The 23,170-nt window shown below is 48.9% G+C and overlaps 1 protein-coding gene across 1 annotated transcript; it reads left to right on the forward strand.

The window, feature by feature from the left end:
- Positions 1 to 2,034: 2,034 nt before the first annotated feature.
- LOC141026914 (uncharacterized) lies at positions 2,035 to 3,762 on the forward strand. The gene has a single exon (XM_073503793.1). It carries the CDS (start codon positions 2,035 to 2,037, stop codon positions 3,760 to 3,762), a length of 1,728 nt encoding a protein of 575 aa, XP_073359894.1.
- Positions 3,763 to 23,170: the final 19,408 nt, after the last annotated feature.

Raw genomic sequence — 23,170 nt, forward strand, 5'->3', positions numbered from 1 at the left:
TTTCTTATTTGCTATTTTGCAGATTTCATTCACTTCACGGAAGCTAGCTTGCTATAATGGAGTGCTTGTTTTTTCTTTCATTCTCTTCTAGTATTCTTCGAGCTTGCTATGATGGAACTTGCTATCTTGATGAAACTTTGCATGGTAATATGTATGGATGGAACAATGTGTATGTGCAACTTGCTATGTATGAATGGATGGAACTATATATGTATGAACTTGCTATGTACTTGCTATGTATGAACTTGCTATGTACGATGAAACTTATGTGCTGGATATGTCATATGTTTGCTGTGAAATAGCACTGTGAAATATATATATATATATATATATATATATATATATATATATATATATTTGCTGTGAAAATTTTTGGATTTCAAAAAACAGAAAAGAAGAGGCAATGCAGGCTCTTTGTCGTCTGCCACCGACGGCAACGGGCTCTTTGCCGTCCGCCGCGGACAGCAAAGAAGCCACGTGGCAGCCACCTGTGTTTCCTTGAAGCTGACCCATTTGGTCAGTTTGCCTACAGTGGCAGACGGCAAAGGCCTGATACTCTTTGTCGTCAGCCGCGGACGGCAAAGACTATCGTTAGCCACCTAACGGACTAACAGCGAATTTATTGCCGTCGGCTTTGTTTGCCGTCAGCCGCTGATGGCAAAGGCCCCTTTGCCGTCCGCTTCAGAAAGCAGACGGCAAAGAAGGTCTTTACCAATCCTATCTTTGCCGGCGCCTTTTGCCGTCCGCCGTCCATGCCTTTGTCGTCTGCATTGGCGGACGACAAAGTAGTTGATTCCTGTAGTGGCCACTGTTGCACTCGTTGAACAGGTCCAACTGTGTCGAGAAACTTATGGTATGAGCTGTTTTCTGTTATATATGTTGTTCATAAACTATTGCTTATACACAGTTTTACAGCTGTGATCTTCTTGAAACAGAAACTGCCCAGTTATATTGTTCCTATATAGATGCCTGACCATGGTCGGGTCAGACTTGCACTTGGTCACAACCTGATGTTTATGTCGACCTACTCCATTCCCCTTGGAGGTGAAAAGATACTTATTCTTGGGTGGTCTCAAATAATGAAGGCCTGTCCATCTTGGAGAATAGGACAGAAGATTATGTTCCTGCTTTTCCATGGCTCTAAAGCAAATATCATGTTTATTGACCAAATTGCGAGATGAAGGCGCTTTCAGAAGGTTGTGGATGCGCAGGGTGGCGCCTGGGCCTTGTCCTGGGGCTTGGCGGCCTCACCCTTGGTTAACTGTAGGCAAAGTAGCACTATTCGAGGCGTGCTTTGTACGGTTGAACCTGTATAAGTACTCATACTGCTTTCAGCTATGGTTGTTAAGTGCCCCTACTGGTTTCAGTTAAGGTTGTTAAGTACTCCTACTGCTTTTACAGTCTGTCGTGTTTCTTCAGTCCTGTCTTCCTCCAGCTGCCAAATCCAAACCAGCGCCGGCGGGGCCGCTTGCTTTCGCCTCCCACGGCTGGTTGCGCCTCAGCGCATGCATTGCCGCCCCACCATCTCCTAAATCGTTAACGCCAACGTCTGAGGCCTCGCCGTCGTCCTCCTTGCGCTTTGGTGCGCTCGCCGCGGCGCCGCCCTCTCGCGTTGTCACCATGGTCAACAAACAACAGGAATCGGCAGAAGTACGTGGAGAGGATGACAGTAGGGGCCCATCATGTCAGCGTATGGAAAAATAAAATGCTTCCTCCTAGTGTTTTCCTGACATCTGGGACCCACGACATTGTGAGCGTATATAGTCAATAGACAAGAGTGTTAAAGTATTTCCTTTTGTTCATATCACATGTAATAGGAATGTAATCCTACCGAATCCTTGTTGTATATTTCGGTTGGGATCTCTCTGATTCACCTTGATTAGCAAGGCATGTAATTCCTATATATGTGAATACAAGGCACCCTTCAGGTGGCGTGAATTGCACAGCAATACTAGTTTTCTTGGTATCAGACTACACCGATCCATCCTCTCCTTCTCTCACATCGCCAGCCTCCAGACCTCTCACCGCCACACGATGACCACCTCGTCCAGCACCAGCAGCTCTCTCTCCTCCCCGACGTTCCCCGCCACCACCAACACCACCACCGGTGCCGTGATCTCGGCCGTCCTACCCGCTGCTGCGTCGCCGGCCGTGAACGTCGCCAGCGTGCGTACTCACGTTCCCGTCACCCTGGACCTCCATGCTTCCAACTTCACCAAGTGGAGGATGCTGGTTCGCGTCCTTCTCGGCAAGCACGATCTGCTCTCCCACGTCAACGCTGTCACTGCCGAGGCGGACCGCACCCCGGACTGGACTCGTGAGGACTATATTGTCCGCTCGTGGCTTTACGGGTCCATCTCCGACGAGATTCTAGACATTATTATGGCGGAGGACCAAACTGCTCAGGAGGCTTGGACGCTCATCTCCAATCTTTTCCTGGACAATCAGTTGACCCGCGCGGTCTACCTCGAGGCGGAATTCCGCGGCCTCGCCCAAGGCGATCTCTCCATCACCGCCTACTGTCACCGTCTAAAGGCACTCTCCGACGCCCTGAGCGATGTCGGCACTCCCGTCTCCGACCAAACTCTCGTCCTCAACTGCCTTCGAGGGCTCAATCCGCGCTTCTCGGACATCACGACTATCGTGACTATGCAGAACCCTCTTCCGTCTTTCAGCCAGACGAGGTCCCTGCTGACTCTCCGCGAGACTCAACTCGCGAACTCCATCGCGATTGGGAACCAGACTGCCCTCTATGGCAGTACGCCCTCCCATGGCACCGGCGGCTCCAACTCCTCTGGTCACCACCGCGGGTCGGACCACGGCGACGGTGCTCGACACGGCAACAACAACGGGGGCAGCCCCTCTGGTGGGAGCCGCAACGGCGGCAACTGGAAGAAGAAGAAGTCCGGTGGCGGCGGCAACACTGGCGGTGGATACAGTGGTGGCGGCCGCTCCGGTTCTCTCGACAACAACTCCCAGCGCAGGGCGTCCTCCTCGATCGGCCCCTGGGTCTGTTTCAACCCGTATACGGGGCAACAGTTCCAGGCGGGGCCGCAGCCGTTCCAGGCCCCCATCATGACACGGGCTAACTCCAGCGCAGGCCTCCTTGGGCCGCGCCCTCCAGTGCTGCCGCCGGCCGAGGCGTTCACCTCTCTCGCGCCCCTGCATGGCCAGTCGTTCGGCACGAACGCTCCACCGATTCCCGGCTACGGCGGTGCACCAGCGTGGGACTGCTCGGCTCTTCTTGCTGCCCTGAACAACGCGGCTACACCCTCGACCGTTGGTGAGTGGGTCATGGACTCCGGAGCCACCGCACATATGGCCTCCGACCCCGGTATGCTCCACACTCTCGTTCCTTCCTCCGCTTCTTCTACTGTCACCGTGGGTAATGGCTCCACCTTGCCCATCTCTCACACCGGCGACACATCTCTCAATACTTCTGCTCGCTCTCTTCTTCTTCGCAATGTCTTAGTTGTTCCTACTTTTGTCAAAAATTTACTTTCCGTTCGTCGTTTCACTATTGACAATCTTTGCTCAATTGAATTTGACCCGTTCGGCTTTTCTGTGAAGGACCTTCGCACCAAGGCCGTGATTCTTCGCTGCAATAGCCTCGGCGACCTCTACGTCTTCCCATCCGCGGTCCTCACCCACCACGCCCATGGACTCCTCGCCACCACCACCACCGAGCTATGGCATCGTCGCTTAGGTCACCCGGGACGCGACGCCATGTCCCAACTTCATAAGAACTCCTTTATCTCATGAAATAAAGCAGCCACACATGTTTGTCATGCATGTCAACTTGGCAAACACGTGCGCTTGCCCTTCGCTAGGTTTACTTCAATAAGTGTCGAACCTTTTAAGTTGATTCATTGTGATCTTTGGACTTCACCGCTTTTGAGCAATTCTGGTTTCAAATATTACCTCATTATTGTCGACGATTTTTCCCACTTCATGTGGACGTTTCCCCTTCGCCACAAATCTGAAACCGCCAACACTCTACTTAACTTTGTTGCTTATATACGCACACAGTTTTCCCGGCCTCTTGTTGCTATGCAAGCCGACAACGGAACCGAGTTTCTCAACTCCACGGTCACCAACTTCTTCTCCACCCACGGCATTCACCTTCGCCTCTCGTGTCCGTACACGTCCGCCCAAAACGGCAAGGCCGAACGTGCCATCCGCACAATCAATGACGTCGTTCGTACACTTCTTTTCCAGTCTTCTATGCCACCTTCCTACTGGGCCGAAGCCCTTGCCACGGCCACGTATCTTGTCAACATTCGCCCCTCCCAATCCATTGGCTTTGCGGTGCCCTACATACGCCTCCACGACATTCCACCGAACTACGCCGCCCTCCGCGTCCTCGGTTGCCTCTGTTATCCCAACCAGTCTGCTACGGCCACAAATAAACTCTCTCCACGGTCTACCGCTTGTGTCTTCCTAGGATACCCAAGCAACCACAAAGGCTATCGCTGCCTTGATATTAGCACTCGTCGAGTCATTCTGTCCCGCCATGTGGTATTTGACGAGACCATATTTCCCTTCTCCTACTCCCAGGAGCGTCCAATTGATCCCATCGCCGCACTTGATTTTCTGCTAGACCTAGCAGTCACGCAGCACACACCAAACCTGCATGCATCCTCGTCTCCTGCCATGCATGGCAACAGCAGCGTTGCACCCACTCCTAGCCCCACGCCCCACAACGCCGCACCCGGGGCCACGCCTCGCAATATCCCGATCAGCTCCCCAGCGCGCCTGCAACCCACCCAACCACCCGGGTTTCCCGCGCGCGCGCAACCCGCCCTGCATGCGCACCCACAACCCGCCATGCATGACGGCTCTTCGCCTTCCTCCGTGTATGACCGGCCAAACACAACTCCTGCCGTGGTTTTTACCCCACCAGGTCCACCACCTTCTCCCTCTAGCGCCGCATCCAACTCTAGCGACCCATCTCCTCCGGTTGTAGTTCACCGGCCTCCGTCACCATCTAATACCCATACCATGGTCACTCGAGCAAAACGTGGTCTCTTCCAGCCCGTCGACCGTCTCAACCTTCATGTTTCCCACTCGACTCCTTCTCCTATTCCTAAAACATACCGGGGAGCACTACATGACCCGCACTGGCGTCGTGCTATGAACGAGGAATGTGATGCTCTTGTTGCTAACCGGATGTGGTCTCTTGTTCCACGTCCTCCTTGTGCTCATGTTGTTTCAGGAAAGTGGATCTTCAAACATAAATTTCACTCGGACGGCAGCCTTGCACGGTACAAGGCGCGATGGGTCGTACGTGGCTACTCTCAACAACCAGGCATTGACTTCGACGAGACTTTTAGCCATGTTGTGAAGCCCGCCACGATCCGTATTGTTCTCAGTCTTGCCGTCTCCCAGTCCTGGCCGATCCACCAGCTCGATGTTAAGAACACATTTCTCCATGGCAATCTTAACGAGGAGGTTTACTGTCAGCAGCCCCCAGGCTTCGTCGATGCTCGCTGCCCAGATTATGTGTGCCGCCTACACAAATCTCTCTACGGTCTCAAGAAGGCGCCGCATGCTTGGTACCAACGGTTCGCACTGTTTGCACATCGGCTTGGCTTCATTGCTTCCAAGTCGGATGTCTCTCTGTTCATCTACAAGCGTGGACACGATCTTGCCTACATCCTCTTGTATGTGGATGACATTGTCATCACCGCGTCCACGGACGAGCTCCTTCGACGTCTCACACAGCAGCTTCATGCAGAGTTTGCCATGACAGACCTCGGCACCTTGTCATTTTTCCTCGGCATCTCCGTCACTCGGACCTCCTCTGGCATGGTCCTCTCTCGGCGACAGTATGCGCTGGATCTTCTGCAGCGCGCTGCCATGATTGACTGTCACCCGTCGGCCACCCCTATTGACACTAAGTGCAAGCTCTCAGCTCAGGATGGCCTTCTTCTTTCTGATCCCACGGAGTATCGGAGTTACGCTGGTGCTTTGCAGTATCTCACCCTGACACGTCCAGACATCGCGCACGCGGTTCAGCAGGCCTGTCTGTACATGCATGCACCTCGAGAGGCTCACATGCACTTTGTCAAGCGCTTTCTCCGCTACATCAAGGGCACCCTTGATCTCAGCTTGCATCTCTCCAGCTCATCCTCGGTGGCACTTACTACTTATTCTGATGCTGATTGGGCAGGGTGTCCTGACACTAGGCGCTCCACGTCTGGGTACTGCATTTATCTTGGTGATAACCTCGTCTCTTGGTCGTCTAAACGACAGACCACCGTGTCTCGCTCGAGTGCCGAGGCGGAGTATCGCGCAGTTGCTCATGTTGTGGCCGAGTGTTGCTGGATTCATCAGTTGCTTGGTGAGCTTCATCACCCCCTGACGACTGCTACTGTTGTTTTTTGTGACAACATTAGTACTGTCTACATGGCCTCTAATCCGGTATAGCATCGTCGCACCAAGCACATTGAGATTGACATCCACTTCGTGCGGGAGAAGGTGTCGCTTGGTGAGGTCCTGGTTCTTCATGTACCATCCTCACATCAGTATGCTGACATTATGACAAAAGGATTATCCTCGCAGCTCTTCTCCGAGTTTCGTTCCAGCTTATGCTTGCTACCATACTACGCACAAGCTGAGGGGGGATGTTAAAGTATTTCCTTTTGTTCATATCACATGTAATAGGAATGTAATCCTACCGAATCCTTGTTGTATATTTCGGTTGGGATCTCTCTGATTCACCTTGATTAGCAAGGCATGTAATTCCTATATATGTGAATACAAGGCGCCCTTCAGGTGGCGTGAATTACACAGCAATACTAGTTTTCTAAGAGAACAGCACAAGATCGGCTGACACCTGGGACGTAGCTGCTCGAGCAGTATTTTTTTTGTTACTGTTGAGACGGAGCAGGGTTTGAACTGGGTTGTGGCCCGTCTAGCCCAGGCTTATATTTTATGTTCACCATGTGACCAGCCCAGCTATTTTTTCTTTGTGAAAATGAGCCCAGTTTATTTTTTCTGAAGAATACCCAATCCGGGCCTACTTATTTTTCTACGCCCTGATGGGCTGCAACTCTTTCAAGACGCCTGCAAATCTTGAAAGTAATATGAAATGGGTTGTAAATATAAAAACAGATGACAAATTGGCAATTACTTTATAATTTCTAAAAAAAATCACATTTTTAGATTCCTATTTCACTGGGCATTAACCTAATTTAAATATATCTTCAAAGTACTTTATATCTGGCTCGACATTTCGGTATTAAAAATAGTTTGGAACCCATAGAAATATGCGAAATTGGCCCTGGCCAACCAAAAAAAGGGCTGCGATAAATTGCATAAGAAGTCGCAACGAGCTATATATAAATTATTAAAAAAAGAGGGAATGGTCTGACTTATGGGCCTATTAAGTTGACGCGTATGTAAGATCTTTTTAGTTATTATATACGTCAACAAACGATTCTAGCAGACGTAACCATTGGATGTCAATCCAACGGCTGTCGTGTTTCTTCAATCCCTGATCTTCTTGCTCCAGCCGCCAAATCCAACGCCGGCGGGACCGCCTGCTCCCGCCTCCCGTGCAGGCCTCACCGCCCCCTACTACTCCCACCGCTGGCCAGGGCATCCCTCTACTCACCCACACCCCTTGTTATTCTGCGGCGACGGCAGCCTCACACCCCAGCAGAACCAGTGAACCCTCGTACTCCTATCCGCGTGGGCATCCACTGCCGCGTCTTCCCCGGCTCCGCGTCGTCCCCTTCTTAGGCCTCGCCGTCGTCCACCGTCCTGGTGCTCTCGGCGCTGTGTGGTCAACGTGGTCAAGGAACGACTTCCATCAGAGGAGTATTGTCGTGGAGAGGCTGACAGCTGGGTCCACGGTAGCCGCAAGGAAGTGCATCCTTATTACGTGGAAAATAATTATTCCTCCACCTGCCAGCAGGGACCCACCGGACGGGCCACCGTATTTGGCGAAAAAAACGTTTCCCCCCCTAACTGCTGGGACCGACCGGACGGGCCACCGTATTTCATGAAAAAAAGTTCCCCCCGCAGTCAACTCGGACCCACCGGAAGTGCCTCCTTATTACGCACAAAAAAGTGAATACTCCCCCTGCCAGTTGGGACCCACCTTGGTGGGAGGCTGACTTGTGGGCCTACTAAGTTGACGGGGACGGAGTGCTTTGTCAACTTAGTCAATATTAACGATTCTAGTGTTGGGAAACGTAGTAATTTCAAAAATTTCCTACGCACACGCAAGATCATGGTGATGCATAGCAACGAGAGGGGAGAGTGTTGTCCACGTACCCTCGTAGACCGACAGCGGAAGCGTTATCACAACGTGGTTGATGTAGTCGTACGTCTTCACGATCCAACTGATCAAGTACCGAACCTACGGCACCTCCGAGTTCTACACACGTTCAGCTCGATGACGTCCCTCGAACTCCGATCCAGCCGAGTGTTGAGGGAGAGTTTCGTCAGCACGACGGCGTGGTGACGATGATGATGTTCCACCGACGCAGGCTTCGCCTAAGCTCCGCAACGGTATTATCGAGGTGTAATATGGTGGAGGGGGGCACCGCACACGGCTAAGAGATCTCAATGATCAATTGTTGTGTCTCTGGGGTGCCCCCCTGCCCCCATATATAAAGGAGCAAGGGGGAGGCAGCCGGCCAAGAGGAGAGGCGCGCCATAGGGGGGAGTCCTACTCCCACCGGGAGTAGGACTCCTCCTTTCCTTGTGGGAGTAGGAGAAGGGAAGGGGGAAGGAGAAAGAAGGAAGGGTGCGCCCCCCTTCCCTAGTCCAATTCGGATCAGACCATGGGGAGGGGTGCGGCCACCTTTTGAGGCCTTTCTCTCCTTTCCCGTATGGCCCATTAAGGCCCAATACGAATTCCCGTAACTCTCCGGTACTCCGAAAAATACCCGAATCACTCGGAACCTTTCCGAAGTCCGAATATAGTCGTCCAATATATCGATTTTTACGTCTCGACCATTTCGAGACTCCTCATCATATCCCGGATCTCATCCGGGACTCCGAACTCCTTCGGTACATCAAAACTCAATAAAACTGTCATCGTAACGTTAAGCGTGTGGACCCTACGGGTTCGAGAACTATGTAGACATGACCGAGACACGTCTCCGGTCAATAACCAATAGCGGGACCTGGATGCCCATATTGGCTCCCACATATTCTACGAAGATCTTTATCGGTCATACCGCATAACAACATACGTTGTTCCCTTTGTCACCGGTATGTTACTTGCCCGAGATTTGATCATCGGTATCTCGATACCTAGTTCAATCTCGTTACCGGCAAGTCTCTTTACTCGTTCCGTAACACATCATCCCGCAACTAACTCATTAGTCACAATGCTTGCAAGGCTTATAGTGATGTGCATTACCGAGTGGGCCCAGAGATACCTCTCCGACAATTGGAGTGACAAATCCTAATCTCGAAATACGCCAACCCAACAAGTACCTTTGGAGACACCTGTAGAGCACCTTTATAATCACCCATTTACGTTGTGACGTTTGGTAGCACACAAAGTGTTCCTCCGGTAAACGGGAGTTGCATAATCTCATAGTCATAGGAACATGTATAAGTCATGAAGAAAGCAATAGCAACATACTAAACGATCGAGTGCTAAGCTAACGGAATGGGTCAAGTCAATCACGTCATTCTCCTAATGAGGTGATCTCGTTAATCAAATGAAAACTCATGTCTATGGCTAGGAAACATAACCATCTTTGATTAACGAGCTAGTCAAGTAGAGGCATACTAGTGACACTCTGTTTGTCTATGTATTCACACATGTATTATGTTTCCGGTTAATACAATTCTAGCATGAATAATAAACATTTATCATGATATAAGGAAATATATAATACTTTATTATTGCCTCTAGGGCATATTTCCTTCAGTCTCCCACTTACACTAGAGTCAATAATCTAGTTCACATCGCCATGTGATTTAACATCAATAATTCACATCATCATGTGATTAACACCCATAGTTCACATCTCTATGTGACCAACACTCAAAGGGTTTACTAGAGTCAATAATCTAGTTCACATCGCTATGTGATTAACACCCAAAGAGTACTAAGGTGTGATCATGTTTTGATTGTGAGATAATTTTAGTCAACGGGTCTGTCACATTCAGATCCGTAAGTATTTTGCAAATTTCTATGTCTACAATGCTCCGCACGGAGCTACTCTAGCTAATTGCTCCCACTTTCAATATGTATCTAGACCGAGACTTAGAGTCATCTAGATTTAGTGTCAAAACTTGCATCGACGTAACCCTTTACGACGAACCTTTTGTCACTTCCATAATCGAGAAACATGTCCTTATTCTACTAAGGATAATTTTGACCGCTGTCCAGTGATCTACTCCTAGATCACTATTGTACTCCCTTGCCAAAATCAGTGTAGGGTTTACAATAGATCTGGTACACAGCATGGCATACTTTATAGAACCTATGGCCGAGGCATAGGGAATGACTTTCATTCTCTTTCTATCTTCTGTCGTGGTCGGGCTTTGAGTCTTACTCAATTTCACACCTTGTAACACAGGCAAGAACTCTTTCTTTGACTGTTCTATTTTGAACTACTTCAAAATCTTGTTAAGGTATGTACTCATTGAAAAAACTTATCAAGCGTCTTGATCTATCTCTATAGATCTTGATGCTCAATATGTAAGCAGCTTCACCGAGGTCTTTCTTTGAAAAACTCCTTTCAAACACTCCTTTATGCTTTGCAGAATAATTCTACATTATTTCCGATCAACAATATGTCATTCACATATACTTATCAGAAATGTTGTAGTGCTCCCACTCACTTTCTTGTAAATACTGGCTTTGTCGGGACACCGATTCCGAGTCACACCGATCTAGCCTGTAACACCTCATATCACTTTGCGGCCTCACGCACGGTATTCCCACGGGTGTCGCCTTACCAAGGCCCGGGACCGTTTGCGCCTTTTGGCTCACGTATATGATAGTGTCGCTAGCATCCATATGACAGAGAACCCGGGCCGACATGACTAGTCGTGAACCCAAAGTGGCACTAACTTACGGGGACAGGCATACATGAGTCAACATCGAGCATGTCGGTCAGCAGCGTGCGAATCCGGGCTGTAGCACTGGGCTAACAGGACTCCGGTGAACCGGGCTGTAGCAGGCTAGGCAGGACTCCGGATGTCACCGCGTGACATTTCCCCGAAGGGACAGACACAGGAACGAAGTGAATCACATGCCGGCCAGTCAAGTGTTCCGGAGCAGTAGTGCTGGGCTAGCAGGACTCCGGTGAACCGGGCTGTAGCGGACTACTATGGCTCATGGAAGCACAGGACTACTTTTCCCCATAAGAGAGGCTACCAAGGATAAACAACTAGGTTGTCGGATCCCACACATACCAAGCATTTCAATCATACACACAATATGCTCGATATGTGCAAATACAACATGGCATCACAACAAGACTCTACGACTCAGAGTACTTATTCATTAGGCTCCGAAGAGCGAGATATTACAAACAAGGGTCTCATGACCCAACATTCAGAGCATACAAGTCAAAGCACATGCGGAAGCTTAACATGTCTGAGTACAGACATCTACAAAAGAAAAAGGCTGCGAAGCCTGACTATCTACCAGATCCTGCCGAGGGCACAAGATCGTAGCTGAGGTAACAAGCTAAACGTCGAAGTCCACATGGAACTACTAGCGAGACTGACGTCTCTCTGCAAAACATAAAATAAGCAAACGTGAGTACAAATGTACCCAGCAAGACTTACATCAGAACTATCTACATATGCATCGGTATCAACAAAGGGGGTGGTGGAGTTTAACTGCAGCAAGCCAGCTTTGACTCGGTGGCTATCCTGAACTATGACTGCAAGTAACTCTTTTGAGGTGGCGCACACGAGTCCACATATTCACCATATCAATACACCACTATGGATCCGCTCCCGTCTCCCTACGAGGACGCCATCCATAGCACTCACGCTTATCTTGCGCATTTTAGAGTATCCACTTTCACTTGTCTATGAACTGTTATAGGCAACCCAGAAGTCCTTTACCGCGGACACGGCTATTCGAATAGATCATATTAACCCTGCAGGGGTGTACTTCGTCACACACGCTCTCGCCACTTACCACCATGTACACGTCGTGTACCTCGGCAACCTTCAAGCGGAAGCCTGGCGAGGGAGTCGGCCATGACCTGACTAACCACACAAGTTTCTAGTCCAGGTTTATCGCCTATTCGGGTTCCATCCGCAAGGAGATCCGGCCGGGGTGTCGCTCACGGCCCCAAATGATGTGTGCAGGGTTCCCGAGCCCACCATCCGGGTGCCAGTCGGTACATCAGGCCACGTGTGCCTAGTCTGTCCCAAGCCCACCTGTACCGGGTGCCACTTGGTAGACTACTAACACTACCTACAAACACCAGAGACTAGTTGCAACTCCTGGACAGAGATCGAGGCGGTTAATAAGCCGAGCGGGGTCGAGTTACCGGAACCCAATGTGTGGTAGTAACTGTTCAGGATAGTTTCTGAGGACGGTTTCAATGAGACAACCCACCATGTACACCTACATGGCCTGTCACCGCTACCTTTACCAAATCGTGTTCACACACTTAGCTCTCAACAGTAGGACATGTTCACCATATTCCAATTCATTCCCGATGAATCAGACCTGACTCAACTCTAAGCAATAGCAGGCATGACAAACAAGCATGAATGAGTAGGCACATCAGTGCTCAAACAACTCCTACTCATGCTAGTGGGTTTCATCTATTTACTGTGGCAATGACAGGTCATGCAGAGGATAAGGGGTTCAACTACCGCAGCAAGTAACAGATGAATCGTTGTTGTCCTAATGCAGTAAAAGAGAGCTGGAGCGAGAGAGTGGGATTGTATCGGAATGAACAAGGGGGTTTTGCTTGCCTGGCACTTCTGAAGATAGCATTGAGTCTTCATTAGTGTCAACGATCACAACGTCGGAACATCGTCTACCGAGAGGGGACAAATACCGGCAACAGAGAAGAAATGCAATCAATGCAATGCACAATATGATGCATGATCATGGCATGGCAATATGAATGTGTTTTGAGCTAATGCAACTAGCAACATATTAAATGGAGTTGGTTTGAACCTTAGGTTCAAATTCAAACTCCATATAAGACATTTCAAATGCCATTAATTCAAATTGTCATATACAGTGGCTGTAAGTTTTTGAAACATGCATGAGGATGCCATAAACAGATTCTATGGATTTTTCTGATAATTTTTCCTATATAAATCATTTCATTTGGAGTTATAGATTAATTTCTATGGATTTTTGAAGTTTTAAACATTTTCTGGAATTTCCTGGATTATTTTAAATCTAGAAAATCAATTATTGCGTCAGCATTGCGTCTGGGTGACGTCAGCAGGGTCAACAGGCCGGTCCAGGTCAAACCTGACCAGTGGGGTCCACTGGTCAGTGAGACAGACACTAATCCCGCGTTGACTCCGGCTTTGACCTGCTGCGGGGCCCGCTGTCAGTGTCTCTAGGGGAGTTAGTTAGCGCTAATGACGGCGCCACGTCACCAACCACCGGAGTTGGACGCCGGCGACCAAACCTGACGGCGGAGGATCGCCGGAGTTGCTCGAGACGGCGCTACAGGCGGTGATTTGCGGCGCGGTTTGGAGCTACGGCGAGCTGGCGTTCGCGTGTATCTGCTAGGGCAGACGGGAGGGCTGCGACGGACCGAGCTCGTCGGAAGCGAGCTCGCGGCGGCGGCCGGAGCTCGGGCACCGACGGGTTAGGCGCTACAGCGCGTTTCGAGGCGAACTGGTGGGGTCTGCGGCTTCCTGAGGAAGCGCTGAGCACGCCTACGTGCTCTGGTGCGGCGTGCGGGTGTTGCAACCGCGGCGGCGACATCGCCGGCGGCGGGGAGCGCTCGGCTCTGGTGGTTGATGCGGCTAGGGGGCGAATCACGCAATGAGGCAAGGGGGAAACGGTGCAACGGCTCACCGCGGTTCTTCTGGTGCTGCTGGCGAGGCAGGGGAGGCACGGGGTCCGGCGAAACGATGGTGGGGATCACCGGCGCCCGAGGTCGAGATCGGCGGCGTTGGAGATGCAGCAGAGCTTCTGGCGCCGTGTGACTCGATGGAGAGGACGACGACGTCGTGGCGGAGCTCGTGGTTACGTCGGAGAGGCGCGGGGAAGGCTGTGGGTGCGGCAACGGTGAGCGGTGGCGACGAGCTCTGCTCGGTTGTCGCGGGAGAGAGACAAGGGAGGGGATGAGCATGGAGGGAGGAGTGAGAGGGCCCGGGGTGGCGCGTGGCGTCATCCAGAGGGGTCGGGGAGGCCAACCAAGCAGGAGGTGGCCAAGCGCGTGGGCGCGTGTGGCGGCCACACGCCCTCGTGCCCACTGGCACGAGGAGGAAGACGACAGGCGGGAAGTTGGGCTGGGCCAGCCAGCTGGGCCGCCAGCTGGGCCGCCTGAAAGGCCAGGTAACTCTCTCTCTCTCTCTCTCTCTTTACTTTATGTCTTCTATTTTGTTTTTCTGTTTTTGATTTAGTAATAGTACTAAACCATTTTTAAAACTCCTGAGAAAATTTGTGGGCACTTTTAAAATGTTTACTAACAGCCCTCAAATGTTTTCAGAATTATTGAAGCATTTAAAATATTTATAGCCATTAAATGCTCCAATTCAAATACTTATGATTTAATCCAAAAACCTGAAATGACCTAGGGAAAATAAGCACCAATTTTTGTCAGGGGTTTTCACCAATTCCAAAAATGATGGACTTTTCCTGAAGTCACTTTGGGTTTATTGGAAGTGATTTTATTGGAGCCTATTTGAATTCATTTGGTGCTAGGGTTTATCAATCCCCAATTCAGTTTTAAATAAAATTTAAACATGCTGCAACAGACATGTGCTAGCCTAGTGCAAGGTAAGGCTAGGGATGTGACAACTCACCCCCACTAAAACAAGAATCTCGTCCCGAGATTCAAGCGTAGGGTAAGGTGAAAGGGGAACGCAAACTAACATAATCTTCACGATCCAATTGTTCTTCTCGAAGATGTTGATTCATTGCATCATCTTGATCTTGACATCTTTTCTTTCGAGAGCTTCATCCAACTATGAAGACGGAAGAGAGGGAAACTCTACAGGATTGATCTTCTCGAAGATCGAGCTATACAAGATCAACTTGCGGAATGAGATGTTGAAACATCTCGAGTTGAGACACAAAACACATCGAGAGGGATGGAAGAACAAACGATGAGGTTTGATTTGGTGGGAAACAATCCCACGCTTAGATAATATGGTGCATGGTTTCAAAGCAGCGAGGAGTTAATTACCATGACTCCATAACGGGGCACCTTAGGAAAGGTGACTCGTAGAATTCTTCCCTTAAGTGGCAAAAAGAATTACTTTTGATACAAAGATCATTGAAACTCTTTATACCAGCGTAAGGCAATTTACAAATGATCGTTTGAAAGAATTCAAAAGAATGGCACACTCAATTTGGAAAGGAAACTATGGTTATAGAACAACTCGGCAAATGGAAGGCACATTCCAGTTGATACCAAGGATATAACCTAGTGACTAAGCGTGCTTTCAAGAACTTGAGCATTTCCATATTCATCAAGGTTTTACCAACATCCGTGCCGAGGATCCTGGCAACACATCATACTATCATGATGAACGGTGATGGAGGATGCAGGTGCGGAGGAGGACAACACTTTCTCAGATTTGACCTTAGCGAGGCCAAGGGAACGAAATCTGGATGATCGACCGAGAGACATTTAGCACTCCGCTTCTAATGTTCTCCTTGGCGTTCTAGGTACCACGATCATGCTTAAAAGCATCAACATGGCCATCAAGTAAAGGTCTGACTTCGGGAGCACAAGGGATCCATAAGGAACAACTTCTAGAATAAGTCACACGAAATCCTCATGGAGAAGATGGTCAAATCGCTCAATCAAGATACTACAATGATAGATCTTCCGGCTAGGTGTGTCGGCCAGAACATCAACCTTGTCGGAACCTACATCATAGATCCTGGAAAAGTTCCAACCATCATATCTGCCTGAGATTCTGATCTAGTTGGTAACAGGATATTCCAGACTCATCGAGTCTAGAAGAAAATGGAGGTTTGCAACACAAATCGACGAGATGACGTTGCGAGATTCTCGGGAGATGAACTACGATAGTAAGCTCCAAAACATGAGCTGGTTCTACTAAACACATGTGAACACGCTGTCCCGGACAAGCATGACCACATAGTAGTCTTGTGATAAAACACTACCGAGTTCAGGTGGGGAACCACCATCGAGGATATTGGAGTCTTGTGCATGATCTAGAATTAGCACAACAACTCCTTTTCCTTGAACAAATCAATCAGTGGCTTGGTGTGCTAGGAACACATATGGAATGGAGGTAATTAATCTACCAAACCATAGAATACATTCGCACATGCATAATTGACTTGGGATGGTACCAGAGGAAACAAAAACAAGCTTTCTCGAATCCACGGCGGCAACTTACATCAAATGCACGTGAATTAGAGGAAGTCACTACTTTCATCCAAACATATACTTCATGAGCTAGCACGAAGAAAATGCTTTCAAAAGTTTCCAACACTAGCTGGATGTTCAACATGAATCAGGGAGGAGACAAAATGCTGTTGATGGGCTCAATAGCAACTCATCAGAATTTCCATATCACTGGACTTCCACCATCATGTGAACACAGTGATGGCATTGGTCAGACCAAAAGATGTAATGGTGTATGCTCGAGAGATCAACCACGAGCAAGACAACATTACGAACACCATTGGTTCTGATTTGATTTGACGATAGCCCATACTCAAATCAAGGTTTGGTTAAGATGATAGGTCCATTAATTGATCACGAGGACCAATCGATGAAAAAATCATCTTTCTACAACAAACACACACACACAAGAGATATCCTTTGGAAAGAACTAAGTCAGGCAAGCTTTTATCTTCCAACTCTCCAAGTTATTGTTTAGCTTAACCAACCAGTTCAGGGTATCCAACACGGATTCTTGGAGAAGGGGTGATTTACAAGAAACCAACTTGATCACGAGCTCAACATAACAGTCAGGAAACAACCTGGTGATACTTCCGAGAAGATAATCAGAAAATCACGAACCACCGATATGTTACTAAGCTCGAGAACAATCTTGCTTTTCAGGGCAAGACGATGTGATCAAAAAGAGCGAGGAATTGATACAATCCTAACTCGTTGACCGAAGAGTGCACCAAGAAAACTGGACTAGGTAACACGATCAATCTCGGGATGATGATTGAACAACCAACACGCTAAGAATGAGGGTATTGCCATTAACTACCAAGCAACGAGTTGCTCAGAGTATTGATTTCACACATCACAATTCACTTATCGGTACTCCGGTTGTGACAACACGGGACCGAGGAATGAATAATGATGGCGAGAAGTATCACTGCGTCAAGAATTCATAAGAGGTGGTGCAATTCTCATGACACTCTTGACATAAGGATGGTAACACCCCAAGGTAGAACAGAACAAAAACTGGATTGGCATTTTATCTGCGGAATACAAATACTTTGACCCAAACCCAGAGATGGACGAGGTACTGGAGTTTGTTTCTCCTAGTCATTCCGGATTAGAATGGCTTGACAGACCACAAGAATAATAGGCATCGATAACACAAATGCACAATTACTCCTGACTATCAATTGATAGACGAGGGCCAGAAAATAAGTAAAGAGGGACAACCCAAAGGAACATATGTTTTTCTGAGTTGTGGATGCATGAATTAGTATGTCGAACAAATTCAACATATTTCTTCCGGATAACCCATGCGGAAAGGTAGGACTGGCAGATTCACAATATGGATGGAGTACTCCTCAGGAGCACTCTGGTTGTGATCTTTTGGTTAAAAGAACTTCTGCCATAATGGTTCATGGTATTTGGAAGAAGGAAATACCACGGACCTCGAGGACTATCGCAAAGGTTACTAATATCTTTAAGGGAGCTAGCAAATACTATCAACAGGAGGTGAGTGGAGTGAATCTCGGGTTTAAACCCAGGAATAGAATGCCTACTAACTAAATGGCATCACGGGATGCTTTCGAGAATAATGGCCAGAATCATCACACTGGAGATGCAAGCATTGCTAGATTACTAAGTGGTTCTCTAAGACGACTGGGGTCATAATAATAGCTCCAATATATATGACGAGGTAACGGAGTACCTCAACACACTGGTTAGTGTGATTAATCTGGCCCAAGGAACATCGGGAACGGAAAGAAGGGATTTGCAAATGCATCAGATTATTTAGAAGCCTGGGATGACTCGGACAGCATAACGGCCGTAAATGCTCAAAGGACTTGAGACATCCTACAAGAAATGGTGGCATAACCACTTAACATCACAATATCAATGTTCTGAGATCAACTAAGAACACATGGAAGTAGTAGGAACCGAACTGAGGCTTGAGACCATCAATCCTACGAGTCTACGGATTAGTAACACGTGATCCTGATAGAAAGATGAGAAGGCCTAGTTCTTAATCCCCGTAGAAGAGAAGAGGGTGACTCAGATCAGAAGGGCATAAGGTAAAGGAGTAAAAAGAGCCTTACGTTCCCTTCCACAATCAATTCCCTTATATAACTAAAGCATTTCTAGACTCAACTTCGACCAGTTTGGCTTCGTAAACCTACAGGCAGTCAGGCTCTGATACCAAAGCTGTCGGGACCCCGATTCCGAGTCACACCGATCTAGCCTGTAACACCTCATATCACTTTGTGGCCTCACGCACGGTATTCCCACGGGTGTCGCCTTACCAAGGCCCGGGACCGTTTGCGCCTTTTGGCTCACGTATATGATAGTGTCGCTAGCATCCATATGACAGAGAACCCGGGCCGACATGACTAGTCGTGAACCCAAAGTGGCACTAACTTACGGGGACAGGCATACATGAGTCAACATCGAGCATGTCGGTCAGCAGCGTGCGAATCCGGGCTGTAGCACTGGGCTAACAGGACTCCGGTGAACCGGGCTGTAGCAGGCTAGGCAGGACTCCGGATGTCACCGCGTGACATTTCCCCGAAGGGACAGACACAGGAACGAAGTGAATCACATGCCGGCCAGTCAAGTGTTCCGGAGCAGTAGTGCTGGGCTAGCAGGACTCCGGTGAACCGGGCTGTAGCGGACTACTATGGCTCATGGAAGCACAGGACTACTTTTCCCCATAAGAGAGGCTACCAAGGATAAACAACTAGGTTGTCGGATCCCACACATACCAAGCATTTAAATCATACACACAATATGCTCGATATGTGCAAATACAACATGGCATCACAACAAGACTCTACGACTCAGAGTACTTATTCATTAGGCTCCGAAGAGCGAGATATTACAAACAAGGGTCTCATGACCCAACATTCAGAGCATACAAGTCAAAGCACATGCGGAAGCTTAACATGTCTGAGTACAGACATCTACAAAAGAAAAAGGTTGCGAAGCCTGACTATCTACCAGATCCTGCCGAGGGCACAAGATCGTAGCTGAGGTAACAAGATAAACGTTGAAGTCCACACGGAACTACTAGCGAGACTGACGTCTCTCTGCAAAACATAAAATAAGCAAACGTGAGTACAAATGTACCCAGCAAGACTTACATCAGAACTATCTACATATGCATCGGTATCAACAAAGGGGGTGGTGGAGTTTAACTGCAGCAAGCCAGCTTTGACTCGGTGGCTATCCTGAACTACGACTGCAAGTAACTCTTTTGAGGTGGCGCACACGAGTCCACATATTCACCATATCAATACAACACAATGGATCCGCTCCCGGCTCCCTACGAGGACGCCATCCATAGCACTCACGCTTATCTTGCGCATTTTAGAGTATCCACTTTCACTTGTCTATGAACTGTTATAGGCAACCCAGAAGTCCTTTACCGCGGACACGGCTATTCGAATAGATCATATTAACCCTGCAGGGGTGTACTTCGTCACACACGCTCTCGCCACTTACCACCATGTACACGTCGTGTACCTCGGCAACCTTCAAGCGGAAGCCTGGCGAGGGAGTCGGCCACGACCTGACTAACCACACAAGTCTCTAGTCCAGGTTTATCGCCTATTCAGGTTCCATCCGCAAGGAGATCCGGCCGGGGTGTCGCTCACGGCCCCAAACGATGTGTGCAGGGTTCCCGAGCCCACCATCCGGGTGCCACTCGGTACACCAGGCCACGTGTGCCTAGTCTGTCCCAAGCCCACCTGTACCGGGTGCCACTTGGTAGACTACTAACACTACCTACAAACACCAGAGACTAGTTGCAACTCCTGGACAGAGATCGAGGCGGTTAATAAGCCGAGAGGGGTCGAGTTACCGGAACCCAATGTGTGGTAGTAACTGTTCATGGATCACAAACACAGAACTTAGTTCCTAAGGACGGTTTCAATGAGACAACCCACCATGTACTCCTACATGGCCTCTCACCGCTACCTTTACCAAATCGTGTTCACACACTTAGCTCTCAACAGTAGGACATGTTCACCATATTCCAATTCATTCCCGATGAATCAGACCTGACTCAACTCTAAGCAATAGCAGGCATGACAAACAAGCATGAATGAGTAGGCACATCAGTGCTAAAACAACTCCTACTCATGCTAGTGGGTTTCATCTATTTACTGTGGCAATGACAGGTCATGCAGAGGATAAGGGGTTCAACTACCGCAGCAAGTAACAGATGAATCATTGTTGTCCTAATGCAGTAAAAGAGAGCAGGAGCGAGAGAGTGGGATTGTATCGGAATGAACAAGGGGGTTTTGCTTGCCTGGCACATCTGAAGATAGCATTGAGTCTTCATTAGTGTCAACGATCACAACGTCGGAACATCGTCTACCGAGAGGGGACAAATACCGGCAACAGAGAAGAAATGCAATCAATGCAATGCACAATATGATGCATGATCATGGCATGGCAATATGAATGTGTTTTGAGCTAATGCAACTAGCAACATATTAAATGGAGTTGGTTTGAACCTTAGGTTCAAATTCAAACTCCATATAAGACATTTCAAATGCCATTAATTCAAATTGTCATATACAGTGGCTGTAAGTTGTTCAAACATGCATGAGGATGCCATACAGATTCTATGGATTTTTCTGATAATTTTTCATATATAAATCATTTCATTTGGAGTTATAGATTAATTTCTATGGATTTTTGAAGTTTTAAACATTTTCTGGAATTTCCTGGATTATTTTAAATCTAGAAAATCAATTATTGCGTAAGCATTGCGTCTGGCTGACGTCAGCAGGGTCAACAGGCCGGTCCAGGTCAAACCTGACTAGTGGGGTCCACTGGTCAGTGAGACAGACACTAATCCCGCGTTGACTCCGGCTTTGACCTGCTGCGGGGCCCGCTGTCAGTGACTCTAGGGGGGTTAGTTAGCGCTAATGACGGTGCCACATCACCAACCACCAGAGTTGGACGCCGGCGACCAAACCTGACGGCGGAGGATCGTCGGAGTTGCTCGAGATGGCGCTACAGGCGGTGATTTGCGGCGCGGTTTGGAGCTACGGCGAGCTGGCGTTCGCGTGCATCTGCTAGGGCAGACGGGAGGGCTGGGACGGACCGAGCTCGTCGGAAGCGAGCTCGCGGCGGCGGCCGGAGCTCGGGCACCGACGGGTTAGGCGCTACAGCGCGTTTCGAGGCGAACTGGTGGGGTCTGCGGCTTCCTGAGGAAGCGCTGAGCACGCCTACGTGCTCTGGTGCGGCGTGCGGGTGTTGCAACCGCGGCGGCGACATGGCCGGCGGCGGGGAGCGCTCGGCTCTGGTGGTTGATGCGGCTAGGGGGCGAATCACGCAATGAGGCAAGGGGGAAACGGTGCAACGGCTCACCGCGGTTCTTCTGGTGCTGCTGGCGAGGCAGGGGAGGCACGGGGTAAGGCGAAACGATGGTGGGGATCACCGGCGCCCGAGGTCGAGATCGGCGGCGTTGGAGATGCAGCAGAGCTTCTGGCGCCGCGTGACTCGATGGAGAGGACGACGACGTCGTGGCGGAGCTCGTGGTTACGTCGGAGAGGCGCGGGGAAGGCTGTGGGTGCGGCAACGGTGAGCGGTGGCGACGAGCTCTGCTCGGTTGTCGCGGGAGAGAGACAAGGGAGGGGATGAGCATGGAGGGAGGAGTGAGAGGGCCCAGGGTGGCGCGTGGCGTCGTCCAGAGGGGTCGGGGAGGCCAACCAAGCAGGAGGTGGCCAAGCGCGTGGGCGCACGCGGCGGCCACACGCCCTCGTGCCCACTGGCATGAGGAGGAAGACGACAGGCGGGAAGTTGGGCTGGGCCAGCCAGCTGGGCCGCCTGAAAGGCCAGGTAACTCTCTTTCTCTCTCTCTTTACTTTATGTCTTCTATTTTGTTTTTCTGTTTTTGATTTAGTAATAGTACTAAACCATTTTTAAAACTCCTGAGAAAATTTGTGGGCACTTTTAAAATGTTTACTAACAGCCCTCAAATGTTTTCAGAATTATTGAAGCATTTAAAATATTTATAGCCATTAAATGCTCCAATTCAAATACTTATGATTTAATCCAAAAACCTGAAATGACCTAGGGAAAATAAGCACCAATTTTTGTCAGGGGTTTTCACCAATTCCAAAAATGATGGACTTTTCCTGAAGTCACTTTGGGTTTATTGGAAGTGATTTTATTGGAGCCTATTTGAATTCATTTGGTGCTAGGGTTTATCAATCCCCAATTCAGTTTTAAATAAAATTTAAACATGCTGCAACAGACATGTGCTAGCCTAGTGCAAGGTAAGGCTAGGGATGTGACAGGCTTCACTGCAAGTCTGTATAAAACTATATCCTTTGATCAACTTATCAAAGTGTATATTCCAACTCCGAGATGCTTGCACCAGTCCATAGATGGATCGCTGGAGCTTGCATATTTTGTTAGCACTTTTAGGATTGACAAAACCTTCTGGTTGCATCATATACAACTCTTCTTTAATAAATCCATTAAGGAATGTAGTTTTGTTTATCCATTTGCCATATTTCATAAAATGCGGCAATTGCTAACATGATTCAGACAGATTTAAGCATAGATACGAGTGAGAAACTCTCATCGTAGTCAACACCTTGAACTTGTCGAAAACCTGTTTGCGACAATTC

This window comes from Aegilops tauschii, chromosome 7, assembly GCF_002575655.3.
Source record: "Aegilops tauschii subsp. strangulata cultivar AL8/78 chromosome 7, Aet v6.0, whole genome shotgun sequence".
In the NCBI taxonomy this organism is placed as follows: domain Eukaryota; kingdom Viridiplantae; phylum Streptophyta; class Magnoliopsida; order Poales; family Poaceae; genus Aegilops; species Aegilops tauschii.

Coding starts and splice junctions, on each gene's coding strand:
- LOC141026914 (XM_073503793.1), top strand. CDS start 2,035: ATGACCACCTCGTCCAGCACCAGCAGCTCTCTCTCCTCCCCGACGTTC.